Consider the following 18,442-nt stretch of genomic DNA (forward strand, 5'->3'; position numbering starts at 1 on the left):
GCAGGGATCAGTTCTGGGTCCTCTGCTGTTTGTGATTTTCATTAATGACTTGGATGAGGGAGTTGAAGGGTGGGTCAGTAAATTTGCAGATGATACGAAGATTGGTGGAGTTGTGGATAGTAAGGAGGGCTGTTGTCGGCTGCAAAGAGACATAGATAGGATGCAGAGCTGGGCTGAGAAGTGGCAGATGGAGTTTAACCCTGAAAAGTGTGAGGTTGTCCATTTTGGAAGGACAAATATGAATGCGGAATACAGGGTTAACGGTAGAGTTCTTGGCAATGTGGAGGAGCAGAGAGATCTTGGGGTCTATGTTCATACATCTTTGAAAGTTGCCACTCAAGTGGATAGAGCTGTGACGAAGGCCTATGGTGTGCTCGCGTTCATTAACAGAGGGATTGAATTTAAGAGCCGTGAGGTGATGATGCAGCTGTACAAAACTTTGGTAAGGCCACATTTGGAGTACTGTGTACAGTTCTGGTCGCCTCATTTTAGGAAGGATGTGGAAGCTTTGGAAAAGGTGCAAAGAAGATTTACCAGGATGTTGCCTGGAATGGAGAGTAGGTCTTACGAGGAAAGGTTGAGGGTGCTAGGCCTTTTCTCATTAGAACGGAGAAGGATGAGGGGCGACTTGATAGAGGTTTATAAGATGATCAGGGGAATAGATAGAGTAGACAGTCAGAGACTTTTTCCCCGGGTGGAACAAACCATTACAAGGGGACATAAATTTAAGGTGAAAGGTGGAAGATATAGGAGGGATATCAGAGGTAGGTTCTTTACCCAGAGAGTAGTGGGGGCATGGAATGCACTGCCTGTGGAAGTAGTTGAGTCGGAAACATTAGGGACCTTCAAGCAGCTATTGGATAGGTACATGGATTACGGTTAAATGATATAGTGTAGATTTATTTGTTCTCAAGGGCAGCACGGTAGCATTGTGGATAGCACAATTGCTTCACAGCTCCAGGGTCCCTGGTTCGATTCCGGCTTGGGTCACTGACTGTGCGGAGTCTGCACGTCCTCCCCGTGTCTGCGTGGGTTTCCTCCGGGTGCTCCGGTTTCCTCCCACAATCCAAAGATGTGCAGGTTAGGTGAATTGGCCAATGATAAATTGCCCTTAATGTCCAAATTGCCCTTGGTGTTGGGTGAAGGTGTTGAGTTTGGGTAGGGTGCTCTTTCCAAGAGCCGGTGCAGACTCAAAGGGCCGAATGGCCTCCTTCTGCACTGTAAATTCAATGATAATCTATGATTAATCTAGGACCAAGGTTCGGCACAACATCGTGGGCCGAAGGGCCTGTTCTGTGCTGTATTTTCTATGTTCTATGTTCTAAGCAAATTAGGCTGGACAAGATTCTATATTGCGTAGGATACAATTTAATGGTGAATACATGCTCTAGAATCAATATTTAAAAAGGTTCTCCCAAAACATGAAAAATTGGAACTATAAATTTAAGTGTTCCTTCCATTCATTCAACTAGGAGTAATATTTGAACGGTCTGTCAGTCAATTTAGAGGTCATTTAAAATTACAGAAACCTAATACACAAATATGATTGAAGGGAATGTTCAAGAAAGGCATTGTGGTCCCAGGTTTCAACGTACTTCCCTGATCTCAAGTAAACATCAATCACCACCTACCGTCTTTAAGAGATCCTAAAACTGCGTTTACTGCTCTCTGAAGATGTAAACGATCCCATGGTAGTATTCAACAACAAAAACACAGGGAAGTTCCCCTGGTGTCCAGGCTAATAGATGGCACTAAAACATCATTAAAAATAATCAGGTCATGGGCAGCACGATGGCGCAGTGGCTAGCACCGTTGCCTCACGGCACCGAGGTCCCAGGCCCGATCCCCACTCTGGGTCACTGTCCGTGTGGAGTTTGCACATTCTCCCCGTGTTTGCGTGGGTTTCACCCCCACAACCCAAACAGGGTAGGTGGATTGGCCGGACTAAATTGCCCCTTAATAGAAAAATTTCGAGAAAATGCAGAATTAATAGAATTAAGACTCAACTATAAAATATAAGCAAAGTTGTTTTTTTTCCTTGTGGAAAAGGCCTGATAGAGGTCTTCAAAAATTATGAAAGGGTTCGACAGGCTGGGGGTGGACAAAACATTTCACCTGTGGCCAAGTCCAGAACAAGGGGGTGTAAACGTGGGTGGTTACCAATAGACCAAAAATAGCAATTTAGAAGAAATTTCTTTACAGTTAGTGCAGTGAATATGTAATTTAATATCAGAGTAGGAGCAGCTGATAGCACGTACACATTTCAGCTTGATTCAACCGATAAGGGAATATGGACGATACAATGGGGTGGAAAAGGTTAGAGCAAGATAAATCTAATATGGATTATAAACACCAGCATTTTGTGTGCTGTAGATTTTACAACTTGTTCCTACATCACCAACAGAAAAGCACAGTGGTTAGCACAGTTGCTTCACAGCTCCAGGGTCTCGGGTTCGATTCCTGGCTGGGTCACCGTCTGTGCTATGCTAAATTGCCCTTGGGTTAGGTGGGATTACTGGGTTACGGGGATAGGGTGGAGGTGTGGGCTTAAGTGGGGTGCTCTTTCCAAGAGCTGGTGCAGCCTCGATGAGCCGAATGGCCTCCTTCTGCACTGTAAATTCTTTGATCCCAGAGTCTTGTGTAAAAGTTCCCCCACCCTTCACTACAGTTCAGTGCTGCCATTCATCACCCACATCTAGCTGGACCACATAAAACACCATCAGGTCTTGCTCTTGTGGAGCCATCTGGGATGGCCACTTCCAGAATACAAAATGGATGATCGCAATGACTGTAGGGAACTATGGACAATGTTAGGAAAACAAGCAGGCACAGAGCCTGTATGCATATTGAAGAAACAGCTCCCAGACGGGACTGAAACTGTCGGGCAATTAACATATTGATGGCCCATCTCCTGGAACAAAGGAAAGACACTCAAGCAACCAATCTAGCTCCAGACATCGCGGTGCCAGTTCCCCAAACCGTAAGCGTAAACAAAGCAAAGCCAACGGCCACATAGGACCCGCCCAGCCATCAGGGCACCCACCCCTTTATCGGTCAAGATCAATACGAGTGACCAAGATACGGCCCAATTAATTGGGGCCAAGTTCAAGGCCCGCCCAAAAGCGCGCGAAACCCCTTCGGGTATAAGAAGGCCCCGAGAGAGAATCGCTCTCTTGGAATCGGCTCTCAAAGCGGAGAGACCCTTCCACCAGCTACACCAGAAGCAAGCAAGTCCAAGGTCAACGCTCACTACCAGACGGACGACCTTAGCTGTTCTCCTGTACCACTTCGAACCCAACAGCCTCAGATCCGAACAATGGCCACTGTTCCTCTGACTGAGTGGGCACCCGAAGCTAAGTATAGGCGTTAGCGTTAGAGATAGTTTAGTTTGTAGTACTTTGTGCATGTGTAGAACTTACTGTGTGGGTAAATAAATAGTATTGACTTTGAATGAACTAACTGGTGTATTGGGTCTTTGATCAGTATTCGGGTTTGAACCTGGTGACTCTAAAGCAAACATAATTAGGATTAAGGAAGGCGACCATATTGACCGCCATATTTAGAACCAAATAAAGATAGCAACACTTGTCTGCGAAAACTGTGCACTACTCCAAAAGCACCCTGGAATGCAAAGATAATTCCCGCCTCTTTTCTCTGCTGCAAGCCGTCATCTTAATCACGCTTCCCATTTCCTTCACTCTAACCTGCAACAAGTATGAGGAACACATGGATTTTGTCAGGATGGCATGGTGGCACAGTGGTTAGCACTGCGGCTTCAGTGCTAGCGACCCAGGTTCAATTCCGATCTTGGGTGACTGTCTGTGTAGAGTTTGCACATTCTCCCCGTGCCTGTGTGGTCTCCTGCGGGTGCTTTGGTTCCCTCCCAGTCCAAAGATGTGCAGGTTAAGTGGAATGACCATTCTAAATTGCCCCAGTGTTCAAAATGTGTAGGTTAGGTGGAGTTACAGGGATAGAGTGACAGAGTGAGCCTAGGTAAGGTGCGCTTTCAGAGGGTTGGTGCAGACTTGATGGGCCAAATGTAGAGATTCTATGGTTCTCCGACTGACACCATCTGATCAGCTGCCTCTCTCACCTCCCTCCCTTTCCTGAGGCTTCCCAATGTTCTAACCATGAACCTGCATCTCCCCTCATGTCCTCTCCAAGCTCACCTTGTCCATGAGAACTACCGCTTGCTATTTCAAAGCTACCCTGCTAAACTATCTATCCAACTTTCCAGTTTTGACAAAGAGTCATCCAGACTCTAAATGTTAGTACCCTTCTCTCTCCACAAGTGCTGTCAGAACTGCTGTGCATGTCCAGTATTTTCTGTTCTTGATCCAACTTTCATTCCTTGCTCCCATGTTAGCTGGCATTAACAGTTCACTCTCCTTCAAAAAAACCTGGTTTTCCTTTCCTCGCCAAAGTCTGGAATGTGCTGGAAGTCTCTCGACTACATAATGCCATAAGAATAACAAATAGAAGTAGACCAAAGAGCCGCTCAAGCCTGCTTCTCCATACAATACAATAATGGCTGACCATTAGCCTCAATGTTTTTCCTGCCCACTCCTTAGGAGCCCTTGATTCCCTGGGAAACCAAAAATCTGTGTCTCAGCCTTAAAAAATACACAAACGAGGCATCCACAAGTCTCTGGGGCAAAATATTTCAAAGATTAAATCCTTTGAGTGAGGACATTTCTCAACTCATGATCACATTCACCTTTCCCAGAACTCTACATTTGAATCTCTCTGATCAGGTTTCCATCCCATCACAGTACCAATGCAGCTCTCCACGTCACAAATTACTTGTCAAAGGGAATCTGGTCCTCCTGATTCTTCTTAAACCTTTGACACAGTCGATCACACCATTTTCCTCCAATGCCTGTCCGCTGTTATCCAACTAGAATGGACTGCATGTTTAGTTCCATTCTAATCTAACTGTAGCCAGACAAAAGCCATTAAGGGCTTCTCTTCCCATTTTCAGTTACCTCTGGTATCTGGCCCTCTCCTACAGCAACTCAGTTTCCATATCACAAATTTACAGTACATAGGGGGCCATTCGTCCCATTGAGTCTGCACTAGCTCTCTGAAAGAGCATTCTATCTAACTCCACTGCACCACCACCTTGGACATTAATTCTTTACAGATAGCAATCCAATTTCCTTTTGAATATCTCGATTAAACCTGCCTCCATGACACTCAAAGTTCATTCCAGACTCCAACCACTCTGGATAAAAGCAATTTTCCTCACCTCAGAATTACTACAGTGCAGGCCATTTGGCCCATCGAGTATGCACTGACCTTATGAAAGAGCACTCCTCCCAAGCCCACTTCCCCACCCAATAACCCCTTAACCTAACCTACACATCGCTGGACACTAAGGGGCAATTTATCATGGCCAATCAACAAAACCTGCATTACTTCGGACTGTGGGAGGAAACCAGAGCACCTGGAGGAAACCCATGCAGACATGGGGAGAAAGTGCAAATTCCACACAGACAGAGACCCAAGGCCAGAATTGAATCCGGGTTCCTGGTGCTGAGAGACAGCAGTGATAACCACTGTGCCAGCCTAAACCATGGCGCCCAACATGGGCACAAATCCACGACCCTGAAATTAAGAGTTGCGTGCTCTTCTGATTGAATTAGCCGAATACTGATCACTTATGCTCCTTTTGCCCTTTACCCTGTCCATATCCATTAGGATTTTGGAATACCTCTCAGCCTTTCTTTTCTCCAAGGAAAACAGCCCCAACCTCTCCTCATAGCTACAGTTGTTTATCCTTGGAAACATTCTTGCGAATCTCCTCTGTCCTCTCTCCAATGTCTTCCCACTCTTCCTCAAGTAGGGTGCCCAGAATTGGACGTACTAGTCTAGATGAGGCGTAACTCTTATGCAAATTCAACATGACCGTCTCACTCTTGTACTCAATGTCACTATTACAAAAACTTAGGATGGTATATGCTTTTATCAACTGCTCTCTCAACATGCCCTGCCGTCTTCAATGACTTATGCAAATAGGGCTCCTTTGTTCCTTTAGAGTTTCACCCTTTACTTTGAACTGTCTTTCCATACTTCTCCTGCCAAAATGAACCAACTCACAATTCTCTGCATTGAACTTAATTTGCCATGTACCTCAGATGATTATCACCACTTCTTTTTAACCCCTCCATTGTTTCTAAATTGTTAGTTAAATAAACCATTTGCACCTGCAAGAATACTAGTCTGTTACCCATAATGTACAGATGTGAAAAACATTATTAAATGCTTTACACTTAACTGTCAAAGGCATTCACTTCTGAGGGTGCAGTGTAAAACTATAGCAGATGCAATAACAGTAAAACTAATTTACTAAAAACAAAAATGGTTTGGCCGTTTGGAAATTTCAAGAAAATTTCCAAGAAATTAGAGACGAGACCTAGGATTGGATTTGTTTATTGTCACGTGTACCGAGGTACAGTGAAAAGTATTTTTCTGCAAGCAGCTCAACAGATCATTAAGTACATGAGAAGAAAAGGGAATAAAAGAAAATCTTTAATAGGGCAACACAACATATACAATGTAACTACATAAGCACTGGCATCGGATGAAGCATACAGGGTGTAGTGTTAATGAAGTCAGTCCATAAGAGGGTCATTTAGGAGTTTGGTGACAGTGGGGAAGAAGCTGTTTTTGAGTCTGTTCGTGTGTGTTCTCGGACTTCTGTATCTCCTGCCCGATGGAAGAAGTTGGAAGAGTGAGTAAGCGGGCGGGGGGGGGGGGGGGGGATCTTTGATCATACTGCCCGCTTTCCCCAGGCAGCGGGAGGTGTAGATGGAGTCAATGGATGGGAGGCAGGTTCGTGTGATGGACTGGGCGGTGTTCACGACTTTCTGAAGTTTCTTGCGGCCCTGGGCCGAGCAGTTGCCATGCCAGGCTGTGATGCAGCCAGATAGGATGCTTTCTATGGTGCATCTGTAAAAGTTGGTAAGAGTCAATGTGGACATGCCGAATTTCCTTAGTTTCCTGAGGAAGTATAGGCGCTGTTGTGCTTTCTTGGTGGTAGCGCAACGTGGGTGGACCAGGACAGATTTTTGGAGATGTGCACCCCTAGGAATGCCCAAAATCAGAATCCAACAGACCTCAGGATGTTCACAGAATAAAAGATAAAACTCTTAATGGAACACAGATTTTTACTTCTCATGTTTGAATTTCACCTTAAAAAGTCAAACGACTACCAAACTCCTGTAATTCTCATCTTAACATTACTGGTGCACAACTCAAGCGGAGGTGAATGTAAATGTTTTCAGCTTAAAAGAAAAGCATGTAAAACAGCCAGAATGTCCTACTTGTACACAGGAGTAAAAGTAGCATCCCCAAAAGTGACAAAAAAAACTGTTTACTTTCAAAACACACCTCCATTCAAACGAATGTTTCTTTCAATATGTTGGAGAAAACCCTGCTGCCCTGCACATCAATTGTAACTGTCCAGCCCCTCAGGCAATGAAATGCATTTGGCATGGGTGCGAAATAAAATTTAGATTTTTCTCCAAGACAAGCAGAAAACACATTACGATTGTTAAAACTAAACTACGTTGCAGATTTCACACCTAGCGAAGGGACGTGTAATATTCTAAGGTTTACGACAGGATGCAGCTTTAAGCATTGGAATTATTCTAAGCCATTCACAAATTATATTCTGCATTAAAAAGGCGGAATCTGAACTGAGGGAAGTGACTGGGCAGATGTACCGATTCAGGTGTGATTAAGATAAACGCAATGGCAACAGAACGAACGACAAGTGAAAATAAGGCGAGGAGCGGCTTCACTAAGGAGAGAGCCGGCATGCCCCTCCCATGGAGCAATAACGGTGCAGCCACAGGGCAGCGCTGGCACCATTAAAAACCGGTGGCGGCTGTTAAGGTAGAATGAGGTAACCGGGCAGGTAGCTGCCACCTGTCTCCTTCCAGGCCGGGAAAAGGGTAGGATGCTCAGGGGAGAGAGTGTTGCTGTATGTACTCAATGAAGGGAAAGGGAAGGAGAGGAGGTACACCCCGTAATTTTTGCACAAATTTTCGGCCGCTGCAGTCCCGAGGCCGTGACTCTTCCGCCATTTTCCTGTGACAGAGGATCCCGCCGTTAATTCATTCCTTACCGGAGGGGGATGGAAGGTTTGGAAGGGGGCGGGGGAGATGGCTATTTTAAAGAATATCGTTGTTGAGGGAGATTCGTGGGACAGTTTACCCGATTTGTCGGTGTTGGGACTCGCTACCTCCTAGGTTGCACCTGCCCAGTCACCCACCCACCCAGTACCACCCACTTCCTTCATCCTACCTGTACTGAGCGCCGCCATGCGCGAATCCGTAGTAGTTACTCGCCGCCATCTTGGCGTCTTCGCCCAACCGGCCGGGCACTGCGTCACGTGACCAATTAGGGGGGAGGAGAGAGGGAACAATCAAATAAAAACTTTATTGGCACCGCCTCCGCGAACAAAACACAACAACCACAATAACTTTATTAACAGCCCCGCACCGGACAGAGCTGTAGTGTTTCAGAAAGGGAAAACAATGCACTGTAAGGCAAGGACCCCAATGTGAGGAAAATGCAACTTATTGCACGACTGTTTTTGGTTTCAGTTTATCTTTCAAAGTGTAGCTCGGCCACTTTACTGATTGGTGAAGGGACAGGCAGAAATGTTCCCCGAAAAAGAAACTAAAAAAGAAACTAATAGAATGTTAATGTAGGGACCGGAAGCGCCCGCCCCTCCCGGCCTCCCCCATTGGCCAACTCTCCTGTCAGTCATGGTCTATTTCCGCTTGGAGCGGAAGGAGAGGAAAATTCCGCAGAAAGCGGCGAGTCTGGGGCTCAAGGCGCGGGGCCGAGAGCGGGGGGAGGGGAGAGAGAGAGACACGCTCACCTGAGCTGCCTCAGGCCCCACTCGCCGTGGATCCATCATCACCTTTGAGCCTGGAGCTGCTGGGCCCTGAGCTGCTGCTGAGTGAAAGGGGGAAATGAGGCGGCGGCGCCGCTAATGCCGGCCAGGCGGAGATGGGGTAGGTGCCGGTGCCATCGGTACTCACCGTAAGCGAAGGAGACTATGGGACATATAGGAATCATTAGCTTCCCTGCGTCTGGACCGCGACCTTTCACCTCGCCGTTCTCCAGGCTCCCGGTACACACCGCCTGCGTGATGACGACCCGACCGGCGGCGCGCGTGCGCGCAAACGTGGCCTGGAATTCATTCAAGAAAAAAAACAGCAACTTCACCCTCCCGTCCGGTAGGGGGAGCTGCAATGCTGCCTCTCGGACCCCCCCCTTCCCCCCCAAATGAGCGTCAAGGCCTTTAAACCCCAAGGGGCATTGAGGGCTTTACTCCCCAATAGTTTTGAAAGATAGAATGGGAATGCTGACAATATCCCAAGAAAAGCTTAACCCTTCATGAAAAGGAACGTTTGAGGACTTTAACCTCTCTTAACAATGTTTAACCCTCAATAAATGGGCAACAGGCATGTTGATGAAAGTTCATAGAATCCCTACAGTGCAGAAGCAGGCCATTCTGCCCATTAAGTGTGCAGCTGAAAGACCACTAACTAGTTCCACTCCCCTGCCTAGCCTCGCAACCCCATCTGCACATCCCTGGACACTAAGGGGCAATTTAGCATAGCCAATCCACCTAAATTGCACATCTTTGGGCAGTGGGATGAAACGGGAGCAGCTGGAGGAAACTCACCCAGACGGTGAGAAAGTGCAAGCTCCACACAGACCAGACCGGAATCGAACCTTGGTGCTGTGAGGCAGCAGTGCTACTGTGTCACCATGCTGCCAGCCGTTTCCTCCATAAAACAGGGACATGTGTTCAACTAATCCTCAACAAATGTGTACTGTAATAGGAACAAAAGACGCTTGGCTCTTAACAAAAAGGCACACAGTGGAATTTAAATGCAAACAAATGATAATGGTACTAACATCAGCGAAGCAGAAATATATGTACAATTGGATTAAAGTTCCACGTCTATGGTATGTTGGACACCCCCAGTCTTAAAATATTTTTTTATGGCTGGGGAAGCAGTTATAGTTTGATGTTGAGCTTAGCAATCTATTTGATAGGTGAACAGCTGCCATCAGCAGCCTCGCCTGAGGTGCCTTTCTTTATGCATGGGCCTCATCACCGACCTCTGGGAGGCATCATAGCTAATTGTGGTCCTGTTCTCACCAAACAATCTCCACATGCATGTACTTTTCCAGAAGGAATAACCAAACAGTGATTAGGAGGAATTTATTTCACATGTGCCCTGCAAAGGTTCTCAGATAAACTGACATTTAAACAACTAACCTGGCTAATGCAGCATACACTTGCCTGCTGTACACCTTCAAATACTGCACTTGGGTAAACATCGGGGGATGTTCTAGCACTGTTCTATAATTAATGTCCAAATACAACATCAGTCAAAGTTTCTGATCGCCATTCCCGATGATATTGCAAATACATGGTTGCAGTGAATCAGCTTGCACAGTAAAGATCTCAATAAAGGAAATTAGCAAAATTATATTGGAGGACTGCTTAAAATATTTGACATGAAATTTAATTTCGCAATGTCTCATTAGGCTGATAGGATGAAAGAATAGGAGGCAAAACTGGATAGAGAAGCTCCATGTGAAATTATTATGGGCACTTTCAACCCAGCTCTCAACAAATGGGAGATCACCTTGATCAAATTTGCCATCATTATTCTGTGTACAATGTGTCATCCCTTCTCATCTTCTCTGTACTCTTTGACATGGACAACTACATTATTCTCCTTCATCCTCTCCTCAATGGTCCACTCTTTTGTAGGTTCATTCCCACCTTTCCCAATATTACCAGCCACAACTGTTCCATCCCTCATCAGCCACCTCCAGTGTCCTCCTCAGTCCCATTTTCAGCCCTTTGTATTCCTCACTTCTTGCTTATACCTCAACAACATTGTTGAAGAATGTGTCTCTCAATGATTCTCACTTGATTCCACTACTTTCATACTTGACTGCCTGCAAGGCCGTGGATGAGGCAGAATTTATTAATGTCAGAAAAACCGAAGTTATCCTGTTCATAATCTGTGCATCTTTTAGTTGCTGATCCCCTTACTCTGCCTGATTGCAGCTTAAGCTCAACACAAGAGAATGCAGCCTCAGCTTCGTACTTGTTCCTGAGCTGAGCTTCAAACCAACACCCATCAAGATTTCCATTTCTGAAATATTGCACGTCTTTGCCCCCACCTCTCTGGCACTGCTGTTTAAACTCGTTGCCATCTTTGACTCAACTGTCGCACTCAGTTATCGCCCAAAATCCACCATCAGCCACCATGCAGATTCCTCCTCCCTGGATTGATCTATCCTGTGTTTTTGTCTTATTTCCTCCAAACATGAACCCAGTATACACCGTCCATGATTCTAGCTCTGCTGTACTGAGTGTTTCTCCCATTACCTACCTTTGCTCCACTATCAGTCACAAGCGTCTTTCGCCATATCACCTCAGATGCTCTGGAGCTCTTCCACAATCCTTTGTTATATCTCATCCCACCTGAAGAATGCCTCTTTGAAATCTACTTTTCAGCCATGTCCCTGTCCCCGCCCTTCTTCCACTCTATGAATTTATTTGGAACATTGCAACATTAAGGCCCCAGAGAAATGCAAGTTGATACAGCCACAAAAGTACCACAAGTTCCAGCCAGCATCCAAAATTTTGCACCTTCTACATCATGTCCCACTCAGCCAGTGCCTCTTGTCCTCCATTGGCTCCCAGTCACCAATATTCCCTCATTCAAAATAATTGTTCTAATTTCTTTACATGGTTTTGCCTCCTATCTTCTCCATCCTTGCTCTTGCCCTCCTCTGACTCTGTCTTCTTTACATCCACTCCTGGTCTCGATTAGGTGCAGAGCATTCAGCAATCCAGAAATGACCCTCTGGAGCTTCATTCCTTCAATCACGCCTTTAAAATCCTCCTCAAAACCAATCTATATCTCTTCTTGGTGAAGCACTTTGGGAAGATTTTACGAAGTTAAAGCCTTGTAATACAGCCCCCTAATTGTCAATCTCACTTAAGATCACGGCACAATGATGCGGGAAGTGAGAAAACCAAGACCGGCTCCGAGTGATAACGGCAGTGAACAGCCCAGGTCTAAAGCAGAGTCAGGAATGGCTGGTAGCGACAGGTAGGCTCTGAGCAGGGAATGTTGCCTCAACTCAATGCCTGAAAGACAGGCATACACCAGGCAGAGCAGAGCTACCTGTATATTCTCCACTGCCAGATCTGTGATGTGTGGTTGGTTTACAGAACTGAGCCGACTGGCACTGGACAAGGAAATAAACCTGGTGAAAGTATGTGTGACGTGTGTTTGTGTTGAGGGAGCTGGATTGTGAACTGTGCAGAATAGGTGATTTGAGGCAAGTATGAGGACATCTTTCTCCTGAGCAAGTGGATTAGGTTTACAGTCTTATCTGGAGGACACCACCACTGGCACGGTGCTGATTGTCAGCCTGGGTTATGTGCCAATGTGTCACACTGGTTATACATTTGGAATTTTGATACCATTTTACGGAAACAAATTAATGCCAACATTTGTTTCAAAATGTTTACTTTTATGTAATTTTCTCCACTTTCTTCATTCTGACGTTCAATTCAATTTCACATGGACCACGTGTGCTCTGCTGCCAACAACAACTTGCATTCATGGAGCACCTTTTAAGCTAGTAAAACACCCCAAGTGCATTCACTTAAGGCTTGATATAGGAAATATTGTGAGGCACTTCAACAATGAATAATATATGCCAACGAGTTTCACTAGTGTTTGGGGAGATAACTAATTGGTAGCCTGGTTGAAAAAGGGTTTGAGGGCCATCTGATAAGCCACAATCAACAGGGCAATTGTGAAGGTGGTTATGGAGATAGGATGGGGAGGTCATGGAGGGAGTTGTAACTTTGGATTTTGAATATGATGAACTAGGGGCTGGTTTAGCACAGTGGGCTAGACAGCTGGCTTGTAATACAGAACAAGACCAGCAGCGCAGGTTCAATTCCCGTACTGGCCTCCCCGAACAAGCGCTGGAATGTGGTGACGAGGGGCTTTTCACAGTAACTTAATTGAAGCCTACTTGTGACAATAAGCGATTATTATTATTAGTGGAGGAAGAGACCATTGAGATAAATGAGGGAGGAAGGATACACTCATTACTATTTTCATTTTTTATTCATTCATGGGATGTGTGCATAGCTGTGGGTCTGGTGTCACCTGTAGGCCAGATCAGGAAACAACAGCAGATTTCCTTCCCTGAAGGACATTAGTGAACCAGATTATTTTTATGACAATCAACATTGGTTTCATAGTCATCATGAAACTTTTAATTCCAGATTTTTATTGAATTGAAATTTCACCATCTGCCATGGCGGGATACGAACCCGGGCCTCCAGAGCATTAACCTGGGTCTCTGGATTACTAGCCCAGGAACAACACTACACCATTGCCTCCCCTATAATACCAACACAGTATTCACATAAATGTTGTATATTAATTCTAATCTCAAATTTCTTCCATTAACAGCACTTTGGAAACACCACATAGACTGCAACAGTTCAAGAAGGTGGCTCACTCTAAGGGGCAATTAAAGATGGGCAATAAATGCTGGCCTTGCCAGTGATGCTTATATCCCATGGAAGAATAAAAGAGACCTTTTTTAACTTTTGCTGCAGCACTGAGCCCTTCACACTCTCGATCTCAACTGACACAATTCTGGCCCATGTGGCTATTAAAACACATCCTCACCCTTGCAAGTTAAGTTGAAGCCCTCCTACCCAATTTTCAATATTTCTATGGGCCTGACCTTTCTTCCAGGGTTGGAAAATGGGTGTTGGGACTGTTTCTGTGACTCTCTTCTGCTCCCAGAAGGAAAGCAGTCACAGACTCTGATTTTCCCAGGGGTAGCCTCTCAATCAGTTGGAGGGCAGTTTGGGTGACCAATTAGCAGCCGCAGAAACAGGACTGCGCAATCGAGTGCCCGATTTCCGATCATGGCAGATTTTGATGTGGCTTGCTGTTTGACTGTTTCAGTTGCCGTGCCAGTCACGGAGCTGGAAAGGCTGAGGGCTGGAACCTGGGGCAGAGCAGCCCTTTCATTTTCAGTTGCAGATCTTGAGTTCCTTCTTGGGGCAGTGAGGGAGAGGAGGGAGGTCCTCGTTCCAGAGGGTGGCAGAAGAAGGTCAAGGAGGAACGTGGAGAGGTGACTGAGAATGTGAGCAGACAGAATGTGGACATATGGAACTTGGAGCAGTGGTGAAAAAGTTGAATGATCTTATTCACTCCGGTAAGATGAGTGCAACAGCAGATCCTCATGAGAGGCCTCTGGGTATTTATCCTCCAGCAGATACATCAGCTGAGGCCAGACAGTGCTTCTGAACGTGGGAGGAATGTGTTCCGATGTGTTCATTAGCAAGACTCAGTATAGAGCTGCTGAGGATCTGCATTGGGTGCTTGCAACATCTTATGTCAATGAGCCTAAAGGCTCATTGAGACAGCACTCTCCTTTCTCTCTCCTCTGCCTCAGGAACATAAGAATTAGAAGCAGAAGTATGCAATTCAGCCCTTCGAGCCTGCCCCGCCATTCAATCAGATCATGGCTGATCTCTTCTGGTTTCAAATCCTGTTACCTGTTTCCTCCTATCCCTTTAATCCATTTTGTATCAGAAATATATCTATCTCCTTCTTGTAACCACTTCATCACTCCGATTCCACTGAATTGTGGGGCAGTGAGTTCCACCAATTCACCACCCTCTGAGAAGTCGATCCTCCTCATTTCACTTCTAAATCTACGCCTCTCAACCTATATCTGTGACTTCTCGTTCTATATTGCCCTACAAAGGGGGACATTTGGTCCCCGTTTACTTCATCAATCCCTTTTAGTATTTTATATACGTCGATCAGATCCCCCCCCCTCATCCTTCTAAACTCCAGCGAGTATAAGCCCAAACTGTTCAATCTCTTCTGCACTGTAGGGATTCTATGTGTGTATGTATCTCCCCATACATCAACCGTTTCATCCCCGGAATCAATCTGGTGAACCTTCTCTGAACTGCCTCCAATGCCACCACATCTTTCCTCAAACAAGGAGACCAAAACTGAACACCGTACTCCAGATGTGACCACACCAACACCCTATGCAATTGCAACAACACTTTTATACTCCAGTCCTTTTGCAATAAATGCTAACATTCCTTTTTAATTCAGTGCTGTACCTGCATATCGACTTTCTGCGATTCATGAACAAAGACACCTAGATCCCTCTGCCCAGGTGCACTTTGAATCTGCTTTCCATTTCGATACGAATTTGCCTTTCTATTTTTTCACACAAAATGGATAACCTCGCACTTATCTACATTAAACTTGTCTGCCAAATTTTGGCCCAATCTCCTAGCCTATCTATATCTATCTGTAAAATCTTTATCTCCGATTCACTACTTGCTTTCCCACCTATTTGAGTATCATGCGCAAATGTTTCTATGTTACACTCTGTCCCTGCTTGCAGATCATTTATATTGATTGTAAACAGTTGAGGTCCAAGGACTAACCTCTGCGGCACACCACTGGTTACAGTTCATCAGCCAGAGAAGGACCCATTTATCCCGACCTGCTTTCTGTCAATCAGCGAATCCACAATCCAATCTAGTACTCTACCCCCAATCCCCTGCAATCTCACTTTCTGGATTGGTCTTTTATACGGCACCTTGTCAAATGCCTTCTGGAAGTCTAGATATACCACATCTGCATCCTTGCAGGAGAAAAGGCATGAATTGGCAGAGAAAGAGTGCAAAGCAGAGGACAGATCGCCTGGCCACACAGTGTCCCTTCCTTGGAGGGGGGAAGCAATGGAGATCACCAGCATAGCAGAGCTTGAGGAAGTCAGGGCAGGCAAAGAGGGCTTCCCCAGTAGAGGAGGTGAATAGAAACTGCAGCACATCGATGAAGGTAGTGTGAAGCACTCCAGCACGTCCAACAGCATGCAAGCGGCTCAGCTGCATTGGGAAACCTCAATGCCGCAGAGGCGTCAACTCTACAAGGCTCATGAGCTTGTGACTCCCATGGGTTCACATTTGCAGGGGATTGACAGATTCTTCTTTCTGAATCCAGGCAAACGCTGCTAGCAGAGACATCAGGTACAAGCACTCTTACACCTTACAAGTGTACATACCACCAACTCAGATAAAACTCAGATGCACACTTAGATTGGGTGGCACTGGGTGATCAGTACATCCTGAGTAAGTGAGGGAGGTGAGAAAGGCAGCTGTGGGCAATCCTTGAAAAACGGAACCACACAACCATGCTCAGGTGGGGGTGGAATAAAGAGTGGTGTTGCATCCTGGATTGCTGGAGGATGCAGAAGTAATGGCAGCTGCCAGGAAAGTGAGCGCAGGCATGCAGGAAACTGATGGTTGCAGACTAGCTGAATATTAAGCTAATGGAAACCCTTCCTGTTGATGAATCGTGATGGTCACATGGGTGCAATTGATGATGCCCTCCACTTGGGGGAAATGCAGAAATGGAGGCAAAACCCCACCAAGGTCTTCAGCTGATCGTAGAAAGGAGCCAGAAGCAAACACGTTCAAGGCTACAATGGCTTTCACAGCCACTGGCAAGGTGTGGTGAGTGGTGCTGCGAGATGTGAAGTTTTTCACAACGGGGGCCAAAAGCCCTGAGACCTCTGCCTGGATAGTCATAGTTTCCAGTGGCACTGGTTTTCCAATATCTCCAAGAAACTCTGCCTTCACTGGTAGATGCAGAGACTACGGCCTCCATGGCACTCCTGCCCTGCGTCTCTCTCCGCTAGGCTCTGACCTTCATGCAGAAGGGTTTGCTCCTCATTCAGCTGGAGCTGAAACCTGACAGTTGGGCTCCTATCTCTAGATGCTACTTTCCTTGTGATCAGATGAACTCAAATTGTGTCCTGATGTCTTGACACCTCCTCCTATGACCCCCACCAGGAGTGTAACAATCCTATGCAATGCCCAAGCCCATAATGTACACTCCCCGTAACTTGTACACACTTAAGTGCAAATAGCTGAGTGCCCCTCTGTACCATTCTCCCTTTCCAGGGACCCACTTAATTTCCTTGGGGCATTAATGACTGGCTCCCCACAGTGTTTCAGCCTTCAGGCTTCTTGACTGCCCCTGACCCAGTCTGCATTACATGCACCTCTACCAAAATCGCAAGCTGGCCCTCGACAGATCATTTTGATGATGCAAGTCATCCATTCAAACACCATTCACCAGGTTACATAACAATTTCAGCAGGACAATTGTGCCATCTACCTTGATGGGATTCGAGCCAAGGACCCCAGAGCATTGCTCTAGGTTTATGGTGTACCAGTTCAGTGACCTATATCTCTAGGCAACAGGAGGAAGCCGCTAGCCCTCTACAAACTCTCTAATTAACTTAATTGGATGTATTAGCAGATGGGACAGCTTCTCAGGACAGGTCTTGCCCACCATGATGAAATTCACCAGCAAAAGGAAGGACAATGGGGAAAAGCGTGCCTGCCAGCAGCCATTTGCCTCCCTGCCCCAATTATGACCTACAAATCGTGTCTTATACCTGTTGCCAGTTATGTCATACAGAAAGTGGCTTGGGGAGGACTTCCGGTGTCGGATTATAGGAGGAGGTTGTGCACCAGGTACCTCTCGCCAGGCCACTTGTTTTTTTTGTTGTCCGGTTCCCAAGGTTTTTGGTTGATAATTTTGAGCTAGATGAAAGTGGAAGGAGACTATTGTTGAAGAATGCCAAAAAGGCTGGAACTAAGAAGTTTTCAGGGCGGAAATTCTTCCACTGACTTGGAGGTTTCCCGTGGCACCTCAAAAGGAAGATAGCGGCTCCAGCGGTTGCGGCTGCCCCGATTACGGCAGATGTGCTATCTGGGGTACTGGCTACCGAATTTGACACGCATTTCGAGAGGTAATGGAGAACGATGTTTGAAACCATCCGTAAATTGATTGGGGAGGTGCTGGACCCTGTCCGAGAAAAGTTGAAGAGAACTTTGGAAGCTTACAAGGAGCATTGTTATGGGAGAGGTGTTTTCAGAACCTCAAAATGTATCATGGAGTTCAACCAACCTCCCCCTTTAATGCTATTGTTGCTTTTCCGAGCACAAGGCTTATTCCCTAGGTGTGGGATTACAATTATGGACACGTGGGTTTTTAAACACAAAACAATGTTTATTCCATGAACTCATAACCTCTTAAATAAACATTGGATCTCTTAACACCCCTTACTTCAAAGATAACCCTGAAAATATTACAACACTAAATAATCCTTCAGTTATTCCTATCAAACAACATCCCTGAGACTTAACACCTTTAAACAGAAACACTTCAGGTTAAAGGCTTGACTATTATGAGTTTAAATCACCCAAATGATCCAGAAATGGTCTTTCATGGCAGAGATC

General features: G+C 45.8%; 2 protein-coding genes across 8 annotated transcripts in view; one reads left to right on the forward strand and one right to left on the reverse strand.

Moving 5' to 3' along the window:
• Positions 1 to 9,201, reverse strand: part of LOC140395188 (zinc finger RNA-binding protein-like) — a 75,817-nt gene extending 66,616 nt beyond the window's left edge. For 4 of the 5 annotated variants that reach the window (XM_072482709.1, XM_072482708.1, XM_072482706.1 and 1 more), the window contains exons 1-2: positions 9,057 to 9,201; positions 8,311 to 8,389 (exon numbers count right to left, since the gene is read on the reverse strand). In XM_072482709.1, the coding sequence (XP_072338810.1) occupies positions 8,311 to 8,389; positions 9,057 to 9,093 (116 nt within the window). In that variant the 5' untranslated portion in view covers positions 9,094 to 9,201. The remainder of the gene's footprint in view (positions 1 to 8,310; positions 8,390 to 9,056) is intronic. The other variant, XM_072482710.1, reaches the window with a different exon arrangement.
• atcaya (ATCAY kinesin light chain interacting caytaxin a) overlaps positions 8,822 to 18,442 on the forward strand; it is a 245,651-nt gene continuing 236,030 nt past the window's right edge. For all 3 annotated transcript variants that reach the window (XM_072482712.1, XM_072482714.1, XM_072482715.1), the window contains exon 1: positions 8,822 to 9,029. Coding sequence is in view for 1 of the 3 variants with exons in the window: in XM_072482715.1 (XP_072338816.1) it covers positions 9,025 to 9,029 (5 nt within the window). In the remaining 2 variants the exon portion in view is untranslated. The remainder of the gene's footprint in view (positions 9,030 to 18,442) is intronic.

Source organism: Scyliorhinus torazame, chromosome 18 (genome assembly GCF_047496885.1).
Source record: "Scyliorhinus torazame isolate Kashiwa2021f chromosome 18, sScyTor2.1, whole genome shotgun sequence".
Lineage (NCBI taxonomy): Eukaryota > Metazoa > Chordata > Chondrichthyes > Carcharhiniformes > Scyliorhinidae > Scyliorhinus > Scyliorhinus torazame.